Source organism: Festucalex cinctus, chromosome 17, assembly GCF_051991245.1.
Source record: "Festucalex cinctus isolate MCC-2025b chromosome 17, RoL_Fcin_1.0, whole genome shotgun sequence".
Lineage (NCBI taxonomy): Eukaryota > Metazoa > Chordata > Actinopteri > Syngnathiformes > Syngnathidae > Festucalex > Festucalex cinctus.
In genome coordinates this window covers 11,942,977-11,966,430 of record NC_135427.1, presented here as the reverse complement: position 1 = coordinate 11,966,430, position 23,454 = coordinate 11,942,977, and the positions used below count along the sequence as shown (strand labels likewise).

The following is a 23,454-nucleotide window of genomic DNA, read 5'->3' as shown; positions in this document are numbered from 1 at the left end:
GACACGGACTTGATTGCATTTCCTACACTCTCCAAACCGAAACTAATCCCCGTCTGAGGCAGGATTATGAGAGACACAGTCACAAATATAACATCAGGAAAAAAGAAACTCTCGCAAGCTTGTGGCTACGCTGCGATCTGTTATTTGAGTAAGAGTGAATGAATCAAATAACTCGTTTTATGCTTATTTGATGCTTCCTTATTATTAGCAGTAAGCGGAATGTTTTTCTTTCTGTCTGCTGACATGTAAATTCAAAAGTTGTAGCGATTTGCACAATAACAGCATTATTGCCCAAAGTTTTCATTCCCACACAATCGTGTCTCAGTGACATTTCCAATTAATGTAGTTTCCCTTGAGAGGACATATTGACTTTAAGCTTCTTGGGGGTTTGCATTAATAAGTCCTAAATTTTGTTTCTGTTTGGTTCAATAGCAAAGATGAAGTCAAGTTGAAATGATTGTTTTTGGGAGGTTTTGGAATTCAGTCGCGTTCTTGGCAAAGTGTCAAACAGAAACTCAATTGTAGCAAAAGGATGCTTCACAGCTGGAAATTGGAATCGGCCAGCTGTTTTCATCCAACCAAGACAGTCTTCATGTAACGCATATTGATATCAATGGAGGCGAATACAAAAACAAAACATGACTGTCATGTATCAAACCATCAAATTATAGCGTCTTGTTTGATTCTACACTTGGGATCCTACCAATGTGATCAGATTGCTAAGAACATTAATCACCATTAACATAAGAATTGCCAGGATGATTCCACATCAACAAAATTCACTTCATGACTCCTCATTTTCTATCACAACTAGAGTTGCAGGTGAGCTAGGCGGGGTACACTCTGGACGAGTCACCAGCCAATCGCAAGGCATCAACCTCCACACACACATGGTCAAATGAACCGCACACTCGAAAAGCAATTGCACCAGAATTAGTTTTAAGCGAAGCAAGTCTATCAAGTGGAAAATGTGAGCTGCTCGATCCAAACTTGGCTTCAAGCCTGAATGTATATTTAAGAACAAAAAAAATAAATAAAAGAAAAATCACTCTTTTAAAGCAGTTTGACACAGAACCCATGGACAACAAGACCAGAGCTCAACAGGGACTTGGACTTTCTTGGAGGCCAGCGTCCCTAATCTGGAGCCAGTCAAATAAATAAAAGCTATAAAGACGCTGCTCACTGGACGAATGTGATTGTGCACGTGTGCTGCTTTGGCCGCCGCTGCTAGCGCTTGATTTCCCTGCAGAGCAATGCAGCATTCCAAAGTACCGCATATGTCTTTAGAGTGTGTGCATCCCACCTGTGGAGAACTGCATTAAGCGCGCCTATCCCCCTCTCTCTCACTCTCACTCTCGCTGTAATACTCTGCACCAAGACACCCACCAGGAGGCCATTTATTGATTTTTAACCCAATTACTGATTTTTTTCCCCTCAATTCCACTTTGGTATATTTTTTTTCTCCTCTCACAGGCAAACCAGAGTCCTACGCAGAATATTTCAGCTTGAACAGAACCACTGCTGAGCTCTTGCTGCTGAAACCCATTGACAGAGAGCAGCACCGCAAATTCGATCTGGTTGTGAAGGTGAGAGACTGTGGACGTTTAGCGTGAGCAAAGAAATCATAGCTTAGGGGCTCTTCTCCACCACCGATGTTCAATAATTTATCCGGAAACGTTAGGACAGACTCGGGACTAGTCCTTTTTAGAATGGTCAGAAGGCAGCATTACAATAATTTTATTAACTTATTCAAACCAAAAAATGTGTAAAACATTTTTTTAATAATTATTTTTAATTAAATTTTTAATAATTACACGTCTTGTGTTTTTTTTTTCTTTTAATGCAAGAGCATGATGTTGAAGAGGTAGCTTACAGCAATGGTAGTTATTACAAATAACTGCCAGCAGGTAGCAGCAGAGTATAAGAGATAAGCCAGGGCCATGTTGCAACAAGCTCTTTGTGACAGTGTTTTCACTAGGACTATGAATATCAATGCAACTTAGCTATATTCTAATGCTAATTGCTGCAAAACAGAAACATTTACACATATAATTTTTTTTTCCTGATGAAAGAAGAGACTATTCTTCCTTTTGGTAGGTTCCATGTTTTGATAGCAATAAAATACAATATCCTATGGGCCTTGCAAAAGCAGTCAAAATCCAGCAAAACAGCCGGGAACATAGGGGGTTGATTCAGTGAAAAATGTCTGGGAATGAATGAGTTAATTGAAAAAATAAATAAATAAATAAATAAATAAACACTTTTTTGGACGTTTCAATTGTAGGTGTGTTGCTAAGCAGTAGAAATGTGACGACTCGGGATTAATTCTTCCTTTGTTACAGTTTTGCTGCCAAAAATAACTGTAGCTGAAAATTAATACTAGCACAGCATAAATAACACAACAGCATGCTCGCCATTGTATTAATCTTCTGTAAATCTAAAAAAATAAATAAATAAATTTAAAGCTGGCATGAGTCTCTGCGTATCATCATTTCTTCAACCAGAGACTACAGAGGTCCTCGATTATTCCGTTATCTTCATATACTCACTTGGGGCCAAAGTTGATATGCCAAAGTGTTCTTATGAAACGCACAATACAGTAAAGCATGTTATTATTTCACATCCACATTGCAATGTGGCTTCCAACAACACAAGCCAGATCCAAGGTGTTAATTACCACCCAGTATCATGTTGCGACCTAACAGATGCTGGTAGCGGAAATCTATTATTTATCTCATGCAGCATGATCAGCGAATGGATTCAAGAACAACAAACGTGTGCAAACAAAGCGCCGCTATATAATTTTTTGTTGTTGTTGTTCCTGTGATTGCAGGCAGAGCAGGACAACGGCCACCCGCTGCCGGCTTTCGCCAGCCTCCAGATTGAGGTGCTGGATGAGAACAACCAGGCGCCGTATTTCCTGGAGAGCAGTTACCACGGCTACGTGGTGGAGGGCTCGCCGGTGGGAACGACCGTCGCGAGCAACGCGAGCCTGTCGGACCCTTTGGCCGTGGTGGCCCTGGATAATGATGTGGAGGAGGTGAGCCTTAAAAGCATCCAAGGCGTGTGATTAGTCACTTCATTATTTAGAATGAATGATCTCAGGCTTATCAGATGGGAGATAACGTGTATTACAAGTAGGGATCGGTTGACTAAAGTGGCATCGCTCAAGTCTAAAGGCTATTTTTATTGTCATAGCACGGCGGAATGTGATGCAGTAATGGTCAAAAATCCTTACCCCTAACCTTTTGAAATTGGAATCGGCCAGCTGTTTTCTACCCCTAAAACTAAATAAAACTGTGTCACCACTTAATCGTTTACTCACATCCCTAAAAATAATACAACTCAACTTGTCATTGCCATTTTGTGCATGTTGACAACCAAACGACTCCATTAAAAACACTTCAGTTTGTAAGGATGAGCTGCATGAGAAATGAGACCCTCAAGCATGAAATGCGATTATATTTGCCATATTGTGTTTTCATTTTCCCAAATAAACATGAATATTAATGATGCATTACAAGTCAGCCACTGTGCATGATTTGTTGAATTTATTTTCTTTTGTAGGTGACAGCCAATCAGACGCCTGTAGGTACCATTTGAGTTGATGCCTTCTGTCTTTCTCTTTCTCTGTTGAGAGTTATAGTTAGTTATTGACTGAAATATATTGTAGCCAAGTCGCCACCACAAAAAATCTACAGTCGCTTGACCTTTCCAGAAAGAGTTAGCATGTAAATTTGTGAAAGTGATGCAGTAAGACCGACGAAGCAAGTAATAAACAAAAAAAAAAAAAAAAAAAAGAAAAAAAAAAAAAAGAAGCATGCTCAAATGTGTCTATTTTCACTCATTATTCGATTTTACACAGATCTGATCAGCTGGATTAAATCAGCAAATATTTTGCAGTTTCGTGCAAAATTGGTGATCGGTTGTAATGTCATAATTTATCGGTCGATCAATGACATCATTGATTGGATCCACAAAATAAGATCAGCCAAGGTTTCTCAGTTTCTGATTTTTTTCCCACTATTTTTTAAAATAATTTCTAGAGTTAATTGTTAATATTTTTTCCTAATTTATTTGAGCGGGCGTCAATTATACGCAAATGTTGGCTATTCGTGTGCCATGCTGGAACCCAATCCCCCGCAAATAGTGCGAGTCAACTGTACAGTAAATAAACAAGTTGTTTCAATAAATTGGATTGATTGGTCCATCTTCTGATTTGTTACCGTTTTTTGTACTCGATCGGCTTCAACATCATGATTGCGTAAAGCTTACTTGAAAGCTTATTGTCTAGAAAACGGCGGATGACTGGTGAGCACGTCCGCCTCCCAGTACTAAGGACTCGGGTCCGAGTCCAGGCTCAGGCCTTCCTGGGTCGAATTTGCATGTTCTCAACGAGTTTTCAGGGTGTACTCCGCCTACTGCCCAGAGCCAGCTGAGATAGGCTCCAGCACCCCCCGCATCCCTTGTGAGGAATAACCGGTCAAGAAAATGGATGGATGGATGGATGGATGGATGGATGGATGGATGGATGGATGGATGGTCTCCAAAACATCCAGACTTGCAGTCTTGAGGCGCCATAATGCTGCACAACTCCCACATTGTCAGACTGTTCAAGTGTCCAACAGTTATTAGATTTTTTTTTCTCAAGCTATTGAGTTGGTTAATAATTCATTTAAAAAGGACAGCACGGAAACTGATCATTAGTATCAATTTGTAAAAATATATTAAAGTGGTCCTGCAATCTTAAAAAAAGATGAGTGTGTAGCTATTTTCCAGAACAAGTATGTCAATGTCCAACATGGCAGCAATGCTAATTCTGTCCTAATATTAGAAACAGAGGGTGTGTTTTAACCACTCTGCGGTTGATTGTGGAGGCGTACAGCCAATAATGTGCTACTATAGTAGCTACCACCTGCCGTTTTCTCTGGAATTGTTTCAAATCTGCTTTTATGGCTTGCTTGGAGTGTTGATTGCTCTTTTTTTTAATGTGAGGCAAAAGCATCACAAGTGCCTTTCACCTATAGGATGAAAAGTACTCTGCATCATTCTCACTGATTGCTTGCTTTGCTTAAGATGTAGCATCTTGACACATCCCAGCTTTGCCTGCCCTTATAGCACTGAATGGTCTTTTGTGCAGATAATCTGTTTATGAATGCTTGTAGCCAATGATATACGCTCACGTCTTTTAAATATTGCTTACTCGTGGCTTTCCTGCAGCGCTAAGGAGCAACAATGATGATAACGGCCATCGCTTTTATGCGCGCGCGCTTATTTATGACAATATTTGCGCTGGCTACATCGCCAAAATGGTCACGCACAGACACACCTCTGGCCTGCTGAAGCAGCCTTATCTGAACTGAAGGAGAGCGCACACATGCACAGTTGCGCGCACACAGAATTTTCATGTGGAGAATGCTAGGACGGAAATATTCGCCTGTCTTATAATTTTTTTGCTCGCAGCTATTTTATGCATGAAAGTACAATAGTTTTTTTTTCCCCCTCACATTCCCACATATCTACATTCATTAATAATCACATGGGCCATATAATAATACAGTGGAACCATTTCACAACAAGAAGAAAGAAGAAAGAACACTTGATTATTCCCGTCTAGTCACCATACGTGCTATTTCATTAAGAATCCAATCTGCATACCACAAACGTACTCTGTTCATCAATGCTTCCTTTGCACTTTGTTAAAAGGAATTTACAATTCTCCCTTTAATGCCTGCCTGTCTGTCTCTATGATCCAGACCAGAGATCCTCATCTGCAACTGTCATTGGACAGCTACTCCAACGTGTTTGCCGTGTCGACCAGCGGAATCACAAGATACCTGACTCTGGTGCAGCCGTTGGATCGAGAGGCACAGGACTCCTACACCTTTATGGTAAGCCCAGAATTGGTGAGGTCATTCGAGCACGACTGATAGAGGATTTTTTTCTTTTTTTGGGGGCAGTCTGTATTATTAGAAAATACTCTGGTAAAAATAGAAGTACTAATTCAACTATTTTCCTTAAGAATAAGTAACAAAGTACAGATAGTACATGCCTCCGTAGCTTAGTTAACGTTATGAATTGAGTCAAGAAAAAAAATAACAGATGGCTGTTTCAAATTCAATTCAATTTTTTCAGTCCTTAAAAAAAGAAAAAATGGGACAGTAAGAAGTAAAACTTATGTTATCTGCCCCTGATCATCATCATCAACAACAACAACAACAACAACAACAACAACAAATAACACAAAATAAATGACAGCGAGCAGTCAAGACGCTTTCAATGTAACAATTCTATAAAATAATTCAACAGCATATGTATGTTTATATGTATTGTTCCATAAGCTGACACCATGAATTGAAATGCATCGTTCTTTGTGTTTTGTTCTACATTTTGTTTTGGAGAAAATATCTGTTCCTCTTAATTTATACTCACTTTCCCTTTTTTTTAATTTAATTTGTATATTAACTGGTAAAATTTCAGGATGGTCTTTAAACATTATTTTAAGATGGTTAAACTCCACCAATTCATTAAATTTTAAAGTTTTTAGTTGTATAAATAATGGATTAGTGTGGTCTCTGTATCCACAGCCGCAAACGAAACAAATTGCACGTTTCTGTAAAAGAAAGATGGAATCTGTGTAGGTTTTGGCTGCACACCAAATGTAGGAAGTAAAAGTCGTCAGAAAAATTAAGTAAATACAGACGCCTGAAAACCTACTTACTGGTAAGTAAACTTTGTACTTTGCTACTTCCCGCCAGTGCCGAATGCAGACAATGAAAAACAGACAATCCTGACGACACTAAGAACTTTGAGTCCGCACACATTACATACGTCTCACTCAATATAAATTGTCATCGGTTTTATGCTAATTCGCTCACTTCCGGCCTTGAAAAGTCAATGCTCAATCCACGCTTGCTTCTTTTGTTGAAGCCGTCATCCTCCAGCCCTTCCTGGCTCTCGCTCTTATTTCAGTGCAATCTCATTTAGCCGTGTCTTTACTGACGGGGGCACGGCGAGGCTGCCCTGTCGCCACATAATATAGAGCCAAGCTGGGAAGTGCGCGACGTGTCGAGCTGCGCCCCGGTCGCGGCGGCATTGTGCGTGCGCGGAATTGCGCGAGCGCGTCTCGCCTTGTCCTTGAGAGCCCATGTAGATATTTGGAGGAGATAGAGGAAGGAAAAAAGATATTGATTGGAGAGAAGTACAGTACAGCAATCACGACCCAACGTCTTTGAAGCGAAATGAAACTACCGAGAGAGGAGATGTGAGGCCGGCTGGGTGATTTTCATTCAAACAAGTCCATCAAGCTTGCGGCTGATGAGCCCAGCGAGTAGATTGAACATACACGCAGTTTCTCATCTTCATTTTAGTTGACATCCAACTGAAATTTATCTCTTGTAATCTCCTGATCACAGCAAGCATGACGTCACTCGCGCTGCAGCCCAATTTTGAACGTAAACAAACATTTTATGACTATTTTTATTGGGTTTATAAGACTGAAAAGGTGCATAATAAACAGTATCATTTATGTGTTGTACCAACTGAAACATAACTACCGTATGTGTTTGTTGCTCTAGCTGCAAGCATCCGACGGAGTCCAGCAGAGCGCCCCGGTCGCCGTGACGATAACCGTGTTGGACGCAAACGACAACACTCCGACGTTTGCCAACGTGTCCTATAATGTCCACCTGTACACCGACATGATGCCCGGAGAAACGGTGCTGCAGGTAAACTGGGACTCACACGCCGGATGCATCCACAATGATGGAAGTTTTTTGTGTTAATTTCAATCAAGGTGTTTTTGTTTTGTTTTTTTAAACAGCTGTCAGCAGTCGATGAGGATAAAGGCCCCAACGGACGGGTCACCTATCGAATTTTAGCAGGGGATCAAGGGCAGTTTCTTATTGGCAACAGGTAAGTATATTTTTTTAAATTACTGCCATTTTTTCCATGGTCTCCAATGGGGAGAAATCACTGAAATTAGAATGGCTTGAACAAAGTCATTTGAACGTACTTCAAAGTGGTTCGAACACGATAAGGTCGTTTGCACATATTGCATAGAACATTTGGCAAACATTTCAACAAGTTAGCCTAACGGAAATCATGTAATGCAGACATAATAATAAAAACCATTAAAAAAGAAATTCAAATGTTTACTTACTGTCCACCTGTGACCACCATGAGTGCCTGTCGTGCACAACTGCACACCAAATGCTAAGTTTGTCGCATTTGGTCTCCATTTTACCAATACGTTCGAACGACAAAGCTCACCTAACATTTTGCTAATCTGAAATGTGTTTTGATAAAAATCGGATTAAAGGTATTTAAACCATGTTTAATGGCAATATTTTTTGTTTTATTTATTTATTGATGTTTTTATTTTTTTATTTTATTTATTATTATTTAATATTTTTACTGTTTTATTTAATTCAATCTCCGGTGTAATAACCTTATTGATTGAATTTGTATTTTTCATTTTATTAATTATTATTATTAATAATTCAATCTCTGGTGTAATAACCTTATTTATTGATTGATTTAATTATATTTTTATTTTATTATCTGTTCTTATTGCTGCTGGAAATGTAAATTTCCCAGAGGGAGCCATCCCAAAGGGATCAATAAAGTCAAGTCTAAGTCTAAGTCTAAAATAAAATTGTCTCGAAACAGCGGTTATTGGCGTCATTGACGACTGATAATCAGTATCGGCCCGGAAAAAAACAAAAAACAAAACATCTCCAATTTTCATGAACGTTCAGTAATTTTTCCTCACTTCCTGTCTTTTCCATCAGCACCGGCATCATTACTGTGGCACCAGGTGTGGGACTGTCTGTGGGTCGGAGCTACGCGTTGACCGTGGAAGCCATGGACAATGGAGCAGAACCTCACAGAAGGTGGGAAAAAAAAAAAGAAAAAAAAAAGTTTTGTCCATCTGCTTTCCATTCAAACACCTTTTTTTGTTTCTCTTGCGCCACACTTTCTAGTCCAGCCTTCCTGCTTTGCAGCGGAACCTATTTCACTTTCACCGAGATGTCATGAATTATAGATGTGTATTGGAAAATGGCGAGAAAAGGTTTTTTTGACGAAAATGGGCAGCGTGTGTGTGAAGGAAGGAAGAAAAATGAAACGGAAGCGGAACCCACGGTAATGAGAGGGAGACACACTACTAGTTAGCTTCTCCTTTAGGGCGGCAGAGGAAACGTATTGCGGAAAGAAAGAAAGTTCGACACGGGGGAAAAATATGAAGAAAAATGCGACCGATGACTATCTTGGCGAGGTGTTTTCCTTTTTCCATTTCATTTGATGCGATCCACATAAAACACCAGAAGAACTGTTTAATAAACCCAAAGTTATTGTGCTGCAAATATTGAGAATATACAATAATAAAGCGCATATTTTTTCATAAATTTAGTATGGCCCTCAGAGGACTCGCCAAGGACTTCTATTACTAAGTCATGAGTTGTAGACATTGAGGATGGAGACTGATTGAATTTCCCCCGGGGGTCATATAAGTTTTCTGAATTCAAAGATACAATTCCAGCTTGCACATGAACGTATCCCTGCTCACTGAAGTAGCAGCTGGCGAGAGTTTCGTTCCTTCACTCTTTTATTTGTCGGCAGTGCAAACTCCACGCAGGCAGACTGCGAGTCGTGTACAAACTGTCTCGTCGAGCTAACGTCCTTTGATGCGCGCTGACCTTCTTTTTTCCCTTGTTCTCGCCGCGTTCGTCTCGTAGCGCATCATCTGATACAGACGCACCGTAGGGAGGGTATAAACAATAGCTACTATCAAAATAGGTAGCAAAACACAACACGTGCAAATCAAGCAACGCCGTTTGTTTGCCGACACTCAAAAACACATGCCGCGTACACTCTGCCATTTAAAACAATGTTAACAATAAACCTGACAGGAAAACAGCTCTCAGTAGGATACAGTGTATTTTTACACTGCTGAAAACCAAAATAATAATAAGTAGGGATGTTTGATACCACTTTTCTTATACCAATACCAAGTACTCATACAGCAAATAGTTTTGATACATAAAATTTCCCCCCCAAAAACCAATGACAATTTTCAAGAAAAAACATATACCCCAATGTAACATTTTCTTTAAAACTGCATTAAATAATGGCAATTTTCTTTTCTTCTCATTTCTAGTTCCTGATGGTAAAACGGCCACAGTCAGCATCGTCGCGAGTACCAATACCTTGAAATTGGTAACGGCCCGATACCCGGTATCGGTACCATCCCATCCCTAACAAAATTTGAAAATATCTCAGTTCATTGATACAGTAAATTCATATACATATATACATGTATGCTGTTACTTGAATTACTTAACATTCACTCACAGCCATTTTCACAGAAACATTCCCCTTCGCTCCTGGCTGTTTTTACTAGATTTTGACTGATTTTGCAAGACCCACAGAATATTGTGTTCTATTGGTATAACAACATGGAACCTACCAAAAGAAAGACGAAAGTCTCTTCTTTCATCAGGAAAAAAAAATCGTATTTCTCTGTTTCCGTTTTGCAGCAATTAACATTAGAATATACCTAAGTATCATCATTAATCACAAATCTATTTAGAATTGCGAGTAAATGAGCTTTTTTTCAACATGGCCCTGGTTGATCTCCTCTGGTGTGCTGCCACCTGCTGGCCGGTTGTGTAATAACTACCATTTCTTCAACCATTCTCTGCAGTTGAGAGGCTGCATCAACGCCTTCTGTATGCTCTAGCATTAAAAAAACAAAACAAAAATAAAACGTATAAATACGTCATTTGAAGTTAAAAATTTGTACTGTACTATAAAGACGAACCCCAAAAACAGCATGTTAGTTCAGCCATTAACATTGCATCATCAAAGGACCCAAGTCATTTTCAACACTGTAGAATGGCCTCTTGAATATTTCTCAATCTCAAGTGGTTCCACACGATTCCAACGTGCAGCGCAAGCCTATGTTGTGTTGACTTCAACATTAGATTTTTGTCCAGACCGCTGAATGCATTTTTTATTTGGCCAGAAGGCTGGCCTCTCGCCAATGATTTTTGTCAGTTATCAGCTGTGTGGGCCCCCCCAATCAATGAAGAGTGCAGATTGCGGTGGTCTCCACGCGGGCACTGAAAGATTGTCTCCACATTTCCCCAGACCCCCACGTCCCCCCAGTTTATCTCTGGAAACATAACCCACACTGCAAATCAATATCTATCTCTGCTAGCTGATTTGTTATGGGTCAAGACCCGAAATGAGCTACGTGTCCGCTTTCTGGTGGGCCCTGAACGAAACGCGACTTCTCATGGATGCTGGTTACGGAACTGCTGATCCTTTGTTGTCATGGTGATGGAAGTGTTCTATGATTTTTAATATATTTTTCCAAGATGACCAAAGTGCATCGTTTGTAAATTGTGTGCTTAAAAAATGCAGTTTATTGGATTAGGAGGAGCAAAAGACAATATTATTGTTATAAGTGGTGCCGTGAGATGACATAACTAAATTTAATGTTAAGAATGAAACATTGTACACATTTTGGCCATTCATTATGATACAGATAGAAAACTATGTTTAGTAAGCCACGGTAATATGTAGTTCTTTGAGCCAAGCGAAAGTACCCCGAGCCAATTTCTCCGACACTTCATCTTGAACTTTATCTGACATGAAGTACACAGGGTCATGAGTTACTTTTCGTTGTGATACCATATTTCTGTCTGAATCTAAAGTTCCTCACGCCCCTCTTTTTGGCTTCGACTTTGGCCCTCACCCACTCGGGAAAATCGGCATACTTGGCAGGTAGCGCGCAGTGGGCGTTTGGATGCTAAAGGATGCCTGCGAGCTGTTTGCAAACCGACACTTGGGAAGCAGCCGTCATTTGTCTCTGCAAATGTGAAAGTTTTGATAGCGGGCATGTGGAGGTCCCTCCTTATAGGTGGTAGCTTTGTAAATAGTCGGTCTCTATGGTAACAAGCTGTCGCCAAGTGTCACACTCATTAGAATGTTAAGAAAACATCTGTGAGCAGTACAAAGAGGTTAGATGAGCAGTCAGTAATTAAGACTTCATTAAATGACCTTGTGTTGGTGTCACTGTCTCAAATTAGCTTACAGCCTCAATTACACTTTGGAGGAGGGCCGCCTGGGGCATTAGCCAGGTGACATTGGAAGGAATTTCAAGCAGGGCGTGGTTGATTTGATGGGTCTCTGAGCATTAACTCACTCGCAGTCATTTTCACTGAAGCAACACCCTTCGTTCCTGGCTATTTTACTGGATTTTGACTGATATTGTAAAGTCTACAGAATAATGTGTTCTATTGCTATAAAAACATGGAACCTACCAAAAGAAAGATTAGACTCTCTTTTTTCATCAGGAAAAAAAGTACATTTGTATAGGTTTCCATTTTGCAGCAATTAGCATTAGAATATAGGTAAGTTTAATCATTATTCACAAACTTGTTGAAAACTGTCAAAAAGAGCTTGTTGCAAAATGGCCCTGGCTGATCTCTTATACTCTGCTGCTACCTGCTGGCCGTTTTTTTTGTAAAAAAAAATAAAACAAAAAAAATACAAACTAAATAAAACAAAACTAACTACCATTGCTTTAAGCGACCTCTTCAGGTCAGAGGCTGTATCATCACCTTCTTTATACTCTAGAAAAAAAAATAATGCATGCATACATTTTTGGGAGCAAATGAGTTATCCATCAGTGTAGGAGCTGTGCCATTGAAATTTTTTTGGATAGTATTTACTCTCTCTGTCTAAAGATCTTGTTCTGGTAGTTTTCAAGCCAATTTGCTGTCAACAAAAACGAATCCACTGATTAGCCTCATTAGTTGAGGTAGGCCCATTATAAATGGACTTTAATCAATGCATACACATTTATCTCTCTGCTGAAGCGGCGTTCCGAAAGGTCTTCCAATACTACATGCTGTATAATGATGAGAGGGGCTGAGCATTGTTTCCTTACAAGGGCTTTCACGAAAATGAAGGAATACGAAAACAAAAGCTTTCCCGGCATTAAGCCTGAGCTCAGCAAGAGCACCTTTGCAAGACTCAAAAGTTTCGCTTGTTGACTTGAATTGATTGATTAAACACAGAGCGTAAGTGCAAAGAAAACCAAAGCTCAAGTGGACAATTTGCAGTCTCTGACGCAGCGGCGTCTTGTGTCATCCTCCCAAGGTCGTCCATTACGACGGTCTACATTGAAGTTTTGCCGCCCAACAACCAGAGTCCTCCGCGCTTTCCCCGGCAGCGGTACAGCCTGGAGATTAGCGAAGCAATGAGGACGGGGGCGACGCTGCTTAACCTCCAGGTACAGTCGTAACGCGACTCGTAAAATGGTAACAGCACCAATCAATTGATCAAAAGTACCTCACCAGGCTAGATTCTTCGTCATCCAGGTCACGGTAATCGGCAAAGGTTGAATCAAGTTAATGTTTGTTGAAGAAGGGTCACCTTGACTCCAAAAGGCGTCTTCAGTTTGACATTCAGGACAGAACACAACACTCCAGTTGGATCGATTCAACCTTAGCGGACTTACAATAGGATGTTCTCAGATACAAGTGGCCACCAAAATGGCTACAGAAATGCAAAAAGGTGGACATCCTGTGAAATTTTTGTTTTGGATTTTGCTGCTCAGTCCTGTGGCTAAGAAGCAAGTTTTCCAACAAATACTGAAACACTGAACACGATTTTTCTAGAGTGCTTTTTAGGTTCCAATAACTAACTTTTTGTGAATAAGAATAACATGACTGTTATCTTGATTTTAGGCCGTAGATCGGGAGAGGGACCCCATCATCTACAGAATCAATCGTGGGGATCATCATGGACAGTTTTTACTGGACCACAAGTAAGCGTCAACACTAACATGCATACGCAAACTCACTGTGTTTATCAGTGTTTTTCTTATCTAATCTGCCTAAATCACAGAAAAATATGTCATGACTCGAGTCATGCAGGAGTAATGTTTGGGTCTTGTCTCATGTCTGGGATCACGCCTGGGTTAAGTTTGAGTGGAGTTCATGGCCGTGCGCCAGAGTTCACGACCCCATACGTGTCTGTTTTGGTATTGATGTAACATCATCCAGTTTCAACTAGTTTTAGGCTATATGATTTATGGACTATATGATATTTGTTGACGTCAGGAACTATCTGTAATTACGGAGTCAACAGCCAATCAGAGAATTCCATGTCAGTACTAGTACTCACATGTCAAGCCACAACCAATGAGATTGATTGACTGTCTATTTAAGGGTCTGAGAAATGTGTGTATTCGCCGGATTATTGCTCAACTGTTCCTGTGTACCGCTCTCTTAGTTTCTGTCTCTCAATGTGAATAAATAGATAAGACTTATTTGTGTCTGTGTTTGGGATCCTACCTCTCAGCACACAACACAATAAGATCTAGTAAGATAAAATATAAAGTTGTCTGCCTTTCTAAAGATAAGAAAAAGAACAACTTTCCTGGAGTGGTGCATGCTGAGAGTGTTTCTGAACAATCATACAACAGTGACGCAGTCCAAATCAGTAAGCACCACTGGAGAGACAATAATAGCTCGAAAAGATCTTTGAGTCAAATATTGCCACGTTAGAGAATTGGGCTCCAACAAGAACTTTCGACATACATTATCAAAGGCACACTGCTGTATTTATTCATTTATATGTCATCAAAAATGCATTTTCACACCACCAGGGAAGGTCTATTTACATTTCTTGGGGGTGTGAGGAAAAACCCTGGGAATTATATTCCGAAAGAGAAACACAGAGATGCAAATGCAAAGTGACATGTGGAGTAAAAAAAAAATGATGGACCTAATGTTGAACAGCAGCCAGGAAGCAAAGACGCAGGATTTAAGGATTTAAAATCACAATGTAGGAATATGTATTCAGCAAAAAAAAAAATAATTCATGAAACAAGCACTTTAAGGCGCTTTCATCTCCACGTTCGAGGAATATCGGATGGGTTTTGTCAGACATTGTAGAACTACTCTTGCTGAGCTTTCGCTCTATTATTATAGCATTACTACAAAGGTGTGCTGACTTGTACTTTCATGCAAGCTACATTACGCCCTGAAGCTCGTGTCAAAACAAACTTGCGGAATATTTTTACATTGGCCCACTTTGTAAATTAAAGACTTATATTTTGCTTCAAGAAATCCAAGCTGACACAGTGCAGTCGATATACGGATGTACAGTCAAGAATTACATCAGTGTACATCGCATCAGTAAGCAAGTTTATCAAAAAAATATTAAGACGCTATTAAAGAAACTACAACATTGCACAGTTTTGGAGATTGCATCATTCTGCTTAGAAAGTAGCTTTTCCATTTTCATAATAAGCAAAGCCATTGTTTACAAATGGTTAAGTATGATAGCTCCAGGATTAACTATATTTTATGTATGTGTTCTCTTTCTTCCAGTTCTGGCTATCTGGTCCTGGACAAACCTCTGGACAGGGAGGCTCTGGACTACTATACCCTGGTGGTCACAGCCTCAGACGAGCGGCCCGATGGGGTAAGAACATTCACATTAACAACAAGTAAATGACGTGAAACATATAGTGAAATCTCGGTTTTAAGTTGGACTAAATATGAACCGTACGAAAACCAAAGCAATATTTCCCAAAGGAGAAAATGTAAAATGAACTAATCGGGTGCAGACACATCAGAAACTTAAAATCTTAAATTTCTCCAAATCGGCTCTGCAACACTTCAGGACTTGTTCAGTCAGGCCCTTCAAAGGAAAAGTATGCCATTATAATATGATGGTTTGATTTTAAAGTGGAACAATTCAATTTAGTTTAATTCAGTGGGATTACAATTTGATTCGATAAAGTATGGCTCAGTCTGAGAGTGTATGATCACGGAATGAGTTTATTTTACAGTACACATAAATAAACCTGTCAGTAATTTAAATGAGGCATTTCCTTCAAAGATATCGCTCTCTAATAAAAGACGATTCAGTACGTAACTTGATATATTTTAAAGTGGGGTGATTCGGTTTGATTTGATGCACTCGCCTTTTAAATCAAAACCGATTTTCCGATTCAAATCATTTTTGTCACACCCCTACCTTTTACCCGTCTTACAAAATGCTTCAGATGAAGGCCCAACAATTCTTAAATGAAAGGGAATGATTTTCTGTGTGAATAGCAAGCAGATGTAAGAAAACTCGGCCAACATTTAGACAAGATTCGTCTAAAGCTGAAATATCCGATGTTAATTTGTTAGTTATATTTTCGTGTTGTTTTTAAATACTGTAAAGGACAATATACTGTATACCCATATCTTGTATGCATCTAGAAAAGTAACAAGCTAAAGTTTAATGAGTGTCCTTTATGGTCCCATTAGCCTTGAGGCAATTGCAGATGCAGCAAGTTAGAAAATGGCTTTTCTGGAAAAAATATATATCGTTTTGCGTTTTACCTGCAAATGAGCTCGAACATTCTGTGCCTCCCCAGCCTAATTTATCTCGGGTCACCCAAGTCAAACCCAATCACTTGGCCTTATCTTTTCTTTATTTAGTCAACTCTTCAGGCGCTCTCACTTGAAAGTGAAATGAAATCACTGCATTTCCTCCTCGCCTCCTATACGCTCTTGGCCCTCCTTTTAATCTTGTAAGAAGTCTACCTCCCCGCCTAATCGCCCTACCATTACATATATACCACGTGTAGCGTTCAAGGTGGTCCGTAAGTCGCAATGAGGCTGCGTGTTCATTCAGGAAGGAAATGTTGACGCTAATAGTCAATTGCTGTTTCAGCCTTGACAATTAGTGCAATGTCCTTGTGCCCTGGAGGTGTTCAAGTCTGAGAAATGCTAAAAGCACTTTGACCATTCTTCCTGCTCGACACTCCATTACATACTTTTTTTTTTTTCACATCAGGAAAAATATGAGTGCCGTAGAAGAGAAAGTTGGACGATTGGAGCACAGTTAGCTCACATACTCTAGGCTATTAATCAGCATCTCTCTAAAAGGCCTTGGCTTGCTTTCACGTATATGCGCACATAGAGCACACACACACACACACACGCTATTATTGAATGTAGCAGTGTGAGAGTGTCAGACTACAAGGTGCCTAATTGGCTATTTGGCCGGTGAATCCATCATGCTGACACTGGTTCCACAGGTTGCGAACAAACCGGCGCTGACCCGCTGCGAGCTTGACACGCGTGGTCCGATTGGGCAGTTTTGCAACGGATCACAGCGTGAATAAATCATCTCGTGTTGCGGTAATTCCGCATTAGCATACATAGTTCGTTATTTCTTTAAGGAATTGTTTACCAATCTTTATTGGGTCAAGGCATCTATATTAGATTGCAAAATGCTCATTTCAGTTCCTTAACAGAAATTATTCTCAGGTTTTACTCTCCAATATTCTCTCCATGAAAGTGGACCTATGGGGTATGTGCCACAGAAGAGACTTCCATGTTTTGGCACATCAGCTTTGATTCCGATTCCAGGTTGTGACGTGTGGGCCGCGTTCCAACGCTCGCATCTCCCACCCTTGCGCACCCCCCAACCCCAAGGCATCTCAGCTCTCTGAAGTGCTTCGGACAACTGACAGATACACTATACGCTCGCACCCGTCGACAGGAATACAGGACATATGCGTCTTTTGGGGCTTAGCAAGCCACCGTAGCCGAGCATCGTGTGAAGGAAATATTGCCCAGTAGTTAATATTGTGCTAAATTCAGTCATAAATCATGCGTATTCCTTTTAGCCACGCTGCTGTCATCATGTGGTGGTGGGGGCAGGCCATGCGAAGCGCAACGGCTCCCCCGACTGCGTTCCAAAATTACAAACGTCGCGGAACCTCCGTTGAATGAGCTGCTTTTGATGCTTACAAATATCTTACATCCAATAACGCCACAAATATGCCTAGCAGTAATGCAGCACGTCAGAATGTCATTTTTCCCTCTATTTCCGGGTTTCGTAATGCATTCAGCGCTCGTCGTTTTTGTCCAATGGGAGCACAGATTGTCACGCGAGTCGACATGATTACGCAATATAGTCCACTTGCAAAAAGCACAGTGCGAATACGAACCGCACCAAACAAAAAAATAAATAAATAAAAATAAGAAGTCCGCTCTTGGTCCGGACCAAACAAGCGGGCTAAACGACTTTTCTGGTCTGAATACACCCTCAGTTGTTTTGTTGTGTTTCTGTAAAGCGCTTTGTGACAGCTAAGGCTGTTTGAAAGTCAATCAAGATGACTTTACTTTTACGAATTTTGCTTCTTAAAAAAAATAAAAATAAAAAAAATAAATAAACAAAAAAAAAATCAAATGTTAATGACATTTTCAAAGTAGCGTGGATGCAAAAAGCAGCTAATTTAGAAATGAGAAGCTCGCACAAAAGGAGCGAGCAGACCACCAGGGTCTAAAAGCAAGTAATTAGTAAGCAAAATTAGCCTTCAGCATTTCACACAGGGGAGCTGTTGGGAAGAGAGGTCTGGACTGAAAAAAAATAAACATAGCAACATGAGTGGCATGTATGCAGGCACTTCAGATGCTCTTTGATAAGACTGTAATGGTAACAAACCTATGTGTGATGTGTGTGCGTGCATGTGTAGACATCCACCGCGACGGTGAACATCGTGGTGACAGATGTTAATGACAACGACCCGCTGTTCGATCCTTCACTGCCAGTGAATCTCACTGTCACCGAAAAGCAGGATCATGCGTTTGTTGGACAGGTCAAGGTAGGTATTGCCACACACACACACACTTCGATCGTCTGAATTTCATTCCGGTTTCAAGGTGCACATGATGAATATGAATGTAAAATGACAGACTGGGGTCGAGCACAGTGGTTCTAACATTTGACACCAAGTGCCACTTAAAAACAATTTTTAAATGATTACATGGAAATTCAATAACTCTCGCAAGGGTCATGCCAATTCTATGACGGAATAAAGACCTATATGACAAAATAAACTAAGAGTGGCTAATACGTCATCATAATGGACATCACAACTACAAATATCACAAGGGACAACAACTGACAACCTCATAACATTTTTTTTTTCAATTTTAGTTTCAGTTAATGTCAGTTTTCATTAAGTAGAATAACGATGTAGACATTTTTCCCAACTGCGACGCTGCACGTCACGCACGTCTCCTCCACCTGCGAAAGGTCACCACCATGACACATAATTAGAGACGCTCTGATCTACTTTCGCGTGTCTCCTCCCACTCAAGAAGTTTCCACAGAGACTCTTAATTAAGTTGAGCCGCTACCATTTATAAGCGGGGATCGGCGATCATCAACATACCTCTCGAACTTTCTAATTAGGCCCGTGAGTTATCACGCTCACGTCAGCGCGCATTTGCAGGTAATTTGAAGAGTGCGCTCTTCTGCATTCCTAAGTACTTATTTTGAGCATTTATATATTTTAAGCATCTGAATTTTGAAATTAACTTTTGGTGGGGGGGGGATTTTTATTATAGTTCCTCTGAGGATTCATTTGTTGGAATTTCATGGCGGACCTGAACAAATGCCCCCGCAGGTGGCAAAGAGCCTACTGGCATGAATTAGATTATGCAGGTGTAATCACATGATGTGGCCAGTTTGCATGCATTGAGAAAATGTGCTTCATTTTCAACCACGTTCAGCATACCTAATACCAAGAAGGTGTCATTTCATTCCGATTATTCCCATTCTGATTTCCATCTCGGTAAATTCTCCAACACTAAAAATGATGGCGCTAATCCCCGGCGCGTGCCAGATGTGCGAGGCGTGACTGTGGGCCTCGATCCAAACCAGGGTCGCCACCTGTAGTTATTAAACATATTTTCCGGAAGAATGAATAGACCTGACCTTGCTGTGCTGATGCTGCGACAATACGGCAGAGAAGGATGGGAGAAAAGTAGTGAGAGCAAATAGAATAAAAAAAGTTTAATTTTGCACCACTAAAATGATTCCCATTTTAAGAAAATCATTGACGGTCCCGTCCAGCATGCAACAATGTGTTTGGTACCGGGGCCACTATCCTGCTGAACCAATCAGAGGTTGGAAAAATGATGACATCATCAAGTGTGAGGACAATCTTGAAAACCGATTGGTTAAAGATAGAGAACCTTTGCTAATAAAGTTTAAGTTGCATCGGTCAATAGTACCGATTCTGAGGGCCCTCGGCAGGTTAAATTGACACGGCAACACACAGAAGCTGAAATCTGATTGGTCAAGAAAATCCAACAAAAGTGCAGCCAAGAGAAACACTACAAAATGAAGATAATAGATTGTTGGAGATAAATTCATAGAATTTAGCTAAATGCTAAAAGTGTTTTGGCCATCTGAAAAGACTTCAGTAATTTTCCGTCCTCAAAATAGCAGTTAAAGAAAAAAAAAATAGTGCAATTAGTAATCACCAGCGACTCTTGTTAGCTAGAAAAAAAATCTCCACTCATTGACCCCTTGCGGCGTGACAGTTCTCTAGCATCGCGTTTGTCGGCTCCCTGCAGGTACTGTCACTTCCCTTCAATCATGTCTTGATTAAGACGAGCATTTCCGTCAGTTATTCTTCTACAGTAAATTGCAGATGTTTGAATACAAACGATGACGGAGAAGACATATGCGAGCGCTTTGGAACAAGACATGAGCTCGTCTGTATGCAGATTAGCGTAGTAAACGCCTCCCACGCTGTTGCAACACCTGGCTGCATGCGCTCATTTGTCAGCGCGGTAATCGCGTAAATGTGACCGGCAAAATGTTTTATTTAACAAAAGTACCAAGAGCTTTGCTCATTGTTCCCGATGCAGATACGAACACCAACCGCCCAAGGCTGCTAACTTGGGATTCTGCCGCAGCTTTACAATGAACACGCTCCCTTTTTTTGTCAACAACTTTGGCAACAGACACATTAATCCTTTTGTGTTTGTGGCCTTTAACTGTGTGACGATGTAATTACGCCAGGAGACAACGCCGTGAGCGAGCGATGCGGAGCTGCGAGTCGGATCTTTAAATGGCTTTAATGCCACACTGCAGGCACGTAAGCGGAGAGTTTTATCGATGGTAATGCTTCCACATAACAGATTGGGCATCTGTCGCTTTCAAAATTCTTTACTGGGGAGCATAACGGCCGGTATATCATTTTCTCCTCATCGTTCCCTGGCCTTGCACTTTAGTGCCATCACAAGACTGAATTATTTGGAAAAGTTGGAACTTGGACAAAGTTGCTTCATGTCTTGAGACTGTTTATTGTTAGCCATTTTGCCAGTTCTTTACATTATCTTGATTTTAAACTGATGTAAACCCGTCAGTTTCCTTTTCAACGTTTTCCTCACTGAATCCATTGTAAGATAAGCTACACCTGGTCCCCAGAGGGGAAATTCAATTCTTACAAGAGGAGCACACTCCAGACAATGCAGAGTGTTGCAAAGATAAGAATAACAAGAAATAAATAAAACATTTACACCATTAAAGCAACAGGTACAAAACTATTTGGATATTTGGATATTTAGATACTGCATTTACTTGCTAAATGAGGATAGCATCTCCCCGGCCTCTTCTCGTGATACGTTAGCTTTAGCGCTGCTGCTAACATTCCTATTCTGATTACCTGTGGTGGCTTAAAGTCCATGAAAAATGCCTTGTAAATTTGACACACCACAGAGATGAGTGCTGTTCACAAGCCTGCCAAATTTGAATGGAAAAAAAAAAAGTCAAGTATAAAAAAATGATCATGATTCATGATGGTGAAAAATGAAGCCCTTCGATGAGGCTCTGAAAACACTATCAATCAAATACAGTATATGTCTTATGCTGACACATCCTTAAACGACATACCACCGGTAGCTGGAATATATCCCACCGAGTCGTCATGAGGCATGACGAGAGATATGCTAGCCATCAGCTAGCTCGGGGGCAAATAGGCTTCCGGATGTGGTGGACCAACACCGTGCTTTTAAAATACGTCACCAAATACGCCTTGCTTGGTGTTGTATCGGTGTGTACATCTACAGAACGGCGACACTCCAGGGAACGTTAGCTGACCAACATGACGGCACAAATTCAGCCTGTGCCTCACGCTATCTGACATACATTTGAGCACATGCTTCCTCCTAGTTTTATTAAAAAAGCTTTACATTTAAACACATTACGTTAGTCTGAATAACACAAAATACATTACACTTTGGAATTTAAATCAATTCACTAAGCTATTGAGTAACTTGTGGTATCCAGAGAGGACACATTTTCACGTGTAGGCATAGCTAGCCCACTGACTGTACTCTGTAATGCTATAAATGAGCCAAGTACAACTCACACCTACACTGGATAGCCGCTAATGTGAACAAAGGAGCTCAATTTTTATATAGCAAGGGAGGGGTGATTCATGGTGGATGCGCTGTGTCCCATTTTAGCCATGAAAATGGTGAAAAACAGTTAAACGTGGGATCTCCACAATTGAGTAATGCACATTTCTCAGTATTTGCGCTTAATTTCATAAGTAATCTTTCAACTATGTATTCAGAGACAAATTATGACTGTTTTACATGCTCTTGAAAAATACATTTGGGGTGTTTTGGTTTCACAAATAAGCACCACAACAAAAAGAGAATCCGATACGCACATGGTTTTCATCTTTTTTAATGCGACTCGGCTCACAATTTGTCACCTTGTTGTGTTGGCTGAGAGGAACGATGTAGAAGTATAACACGTATCGGAAGCGGAGGCCATTTGCGGGAATAAACGAAGCGCAAAGGGAGGAAGGAAGACGCTGTGCTTCTGAAAATTGAAACCGCCGTCTCATTAACTTCAGACGTTTGATGTTTGAACAATGGCCACTGGTAATAAAGCGCTTTTGATTCCCGCCGCCTTACTATGAAAAGAAATGAATCAACAGATGTAGCGGGAGAAAAAAAAAATGACAGACATCTACATTTCTTTTGTCTGAGTCATAGACAAAGTAGAAGAAGAAAAACGGCTTGAACAAAAGAAATCCACCAGGCAAAAACCTTTGTCCCTAATAGAAATAATTCCCTTGAATCCAGAAGGTCATCAGTCACTGTATAACAAATCCTGAATCAGATCTGGATTGCATTTTGGACCTAATTTGTGGATGCTCTGTACATTAGGCCACTGATCCAGATCTGGGGGCGAGCGGTCAAGTTCACTACCGGCTGGTCAACCATCAAAAGCTTTTCTCCATCAACGCCACAGGAGCTATCAGAACCATGCTGCCGCTGGACAGAGAGGTATTCATTCATTCATTCATGTCTCATTTCTGTCAACTGCTGTACAGAGTGAGTGATGTTTGGAACTGTCACATCTAAGGTGAAGGGTCACTACTATCTGATCGTGGAGGCTTGGGACAGCGCCATGGATCCGCGGCGGTCCAGACTGACGCTTTCGGTCACGGTTCTGGATGTGGACGATAACAGTCCTGTATTCAGTCAACAGACGTACAACGTCAAGCTGCCAGAGAACAGTCCCAAAGGCACTTTGATTCTCAGGCTGCATGTG

At 40.6% G+C, this 23,454-nt stretch overlaps 2 protein-coding genes across 6 annotated transcripts in view; one reads left to right on the top strand and one right to left on the bottom strand.

Annotated features, from left to right (window-relative positions):
- LOC144004698 (protocadherin-15-like) overlaps positions 1–23,454 on the top strand; it is a 133,354-nt gene that overhangs the window by 72,682 nt on the left and 37,218 nt on the right. For both annotated transcript variants that reach the window (XM_077502123.1, XM_077502122.1), the window contains 12 exons: positions 1,474–1,586; positions 2,834–3,040; positions 5,757–5,891; positions 7,578–7,727; positions 7,823–7,914; positions 8,793–8,894; positions 13,171–13,303; positions 13,761–13,840; positions 15,411–15,504; positions 18,563–18,691; positions 23,067–23,186; positions 23,266–23,451. In XM_077502123.1, coding sequence (XP_077358249.1) covers positions 1,474–1,586; positions 2,834–3,040; positions 5,757–5,891; positions 7,578–7,727; positions 7,823–7,914; positions 8,793–8,894; positions 13,171–13,303; positions 13,761–13,840; positions 15,411–15,504; positions 18,563–18,691; positions 23,067–23,186; positions 23,266–23,451 — 1,541 coding nt within the window. The remainder of the gene's footprint in view (positions 1–1,473; positions 1,587–2,833; positions 3,041–5,756; positions 5,892–7,577; positions 7,728–7,822; positions 7,915–8,792; positions 8,895–13,170; positions 13,304–13,760; positions 13,841–15,410; positions 15,505–18,562; positions 18,692–23,066; positions 23,187–23,265; positions 23,452–23,454) is intronic.
- The window catches only part of LOC144004699 (glycylpeptide N-tetradecanoyltransferase 1-like), a 164,569-nt gene that overhangs the window by 108,561 nt on the left and 32,554 nt on the right, over positions 1–23,454 (bottom strand). The window lies entirely within an intron of this gene.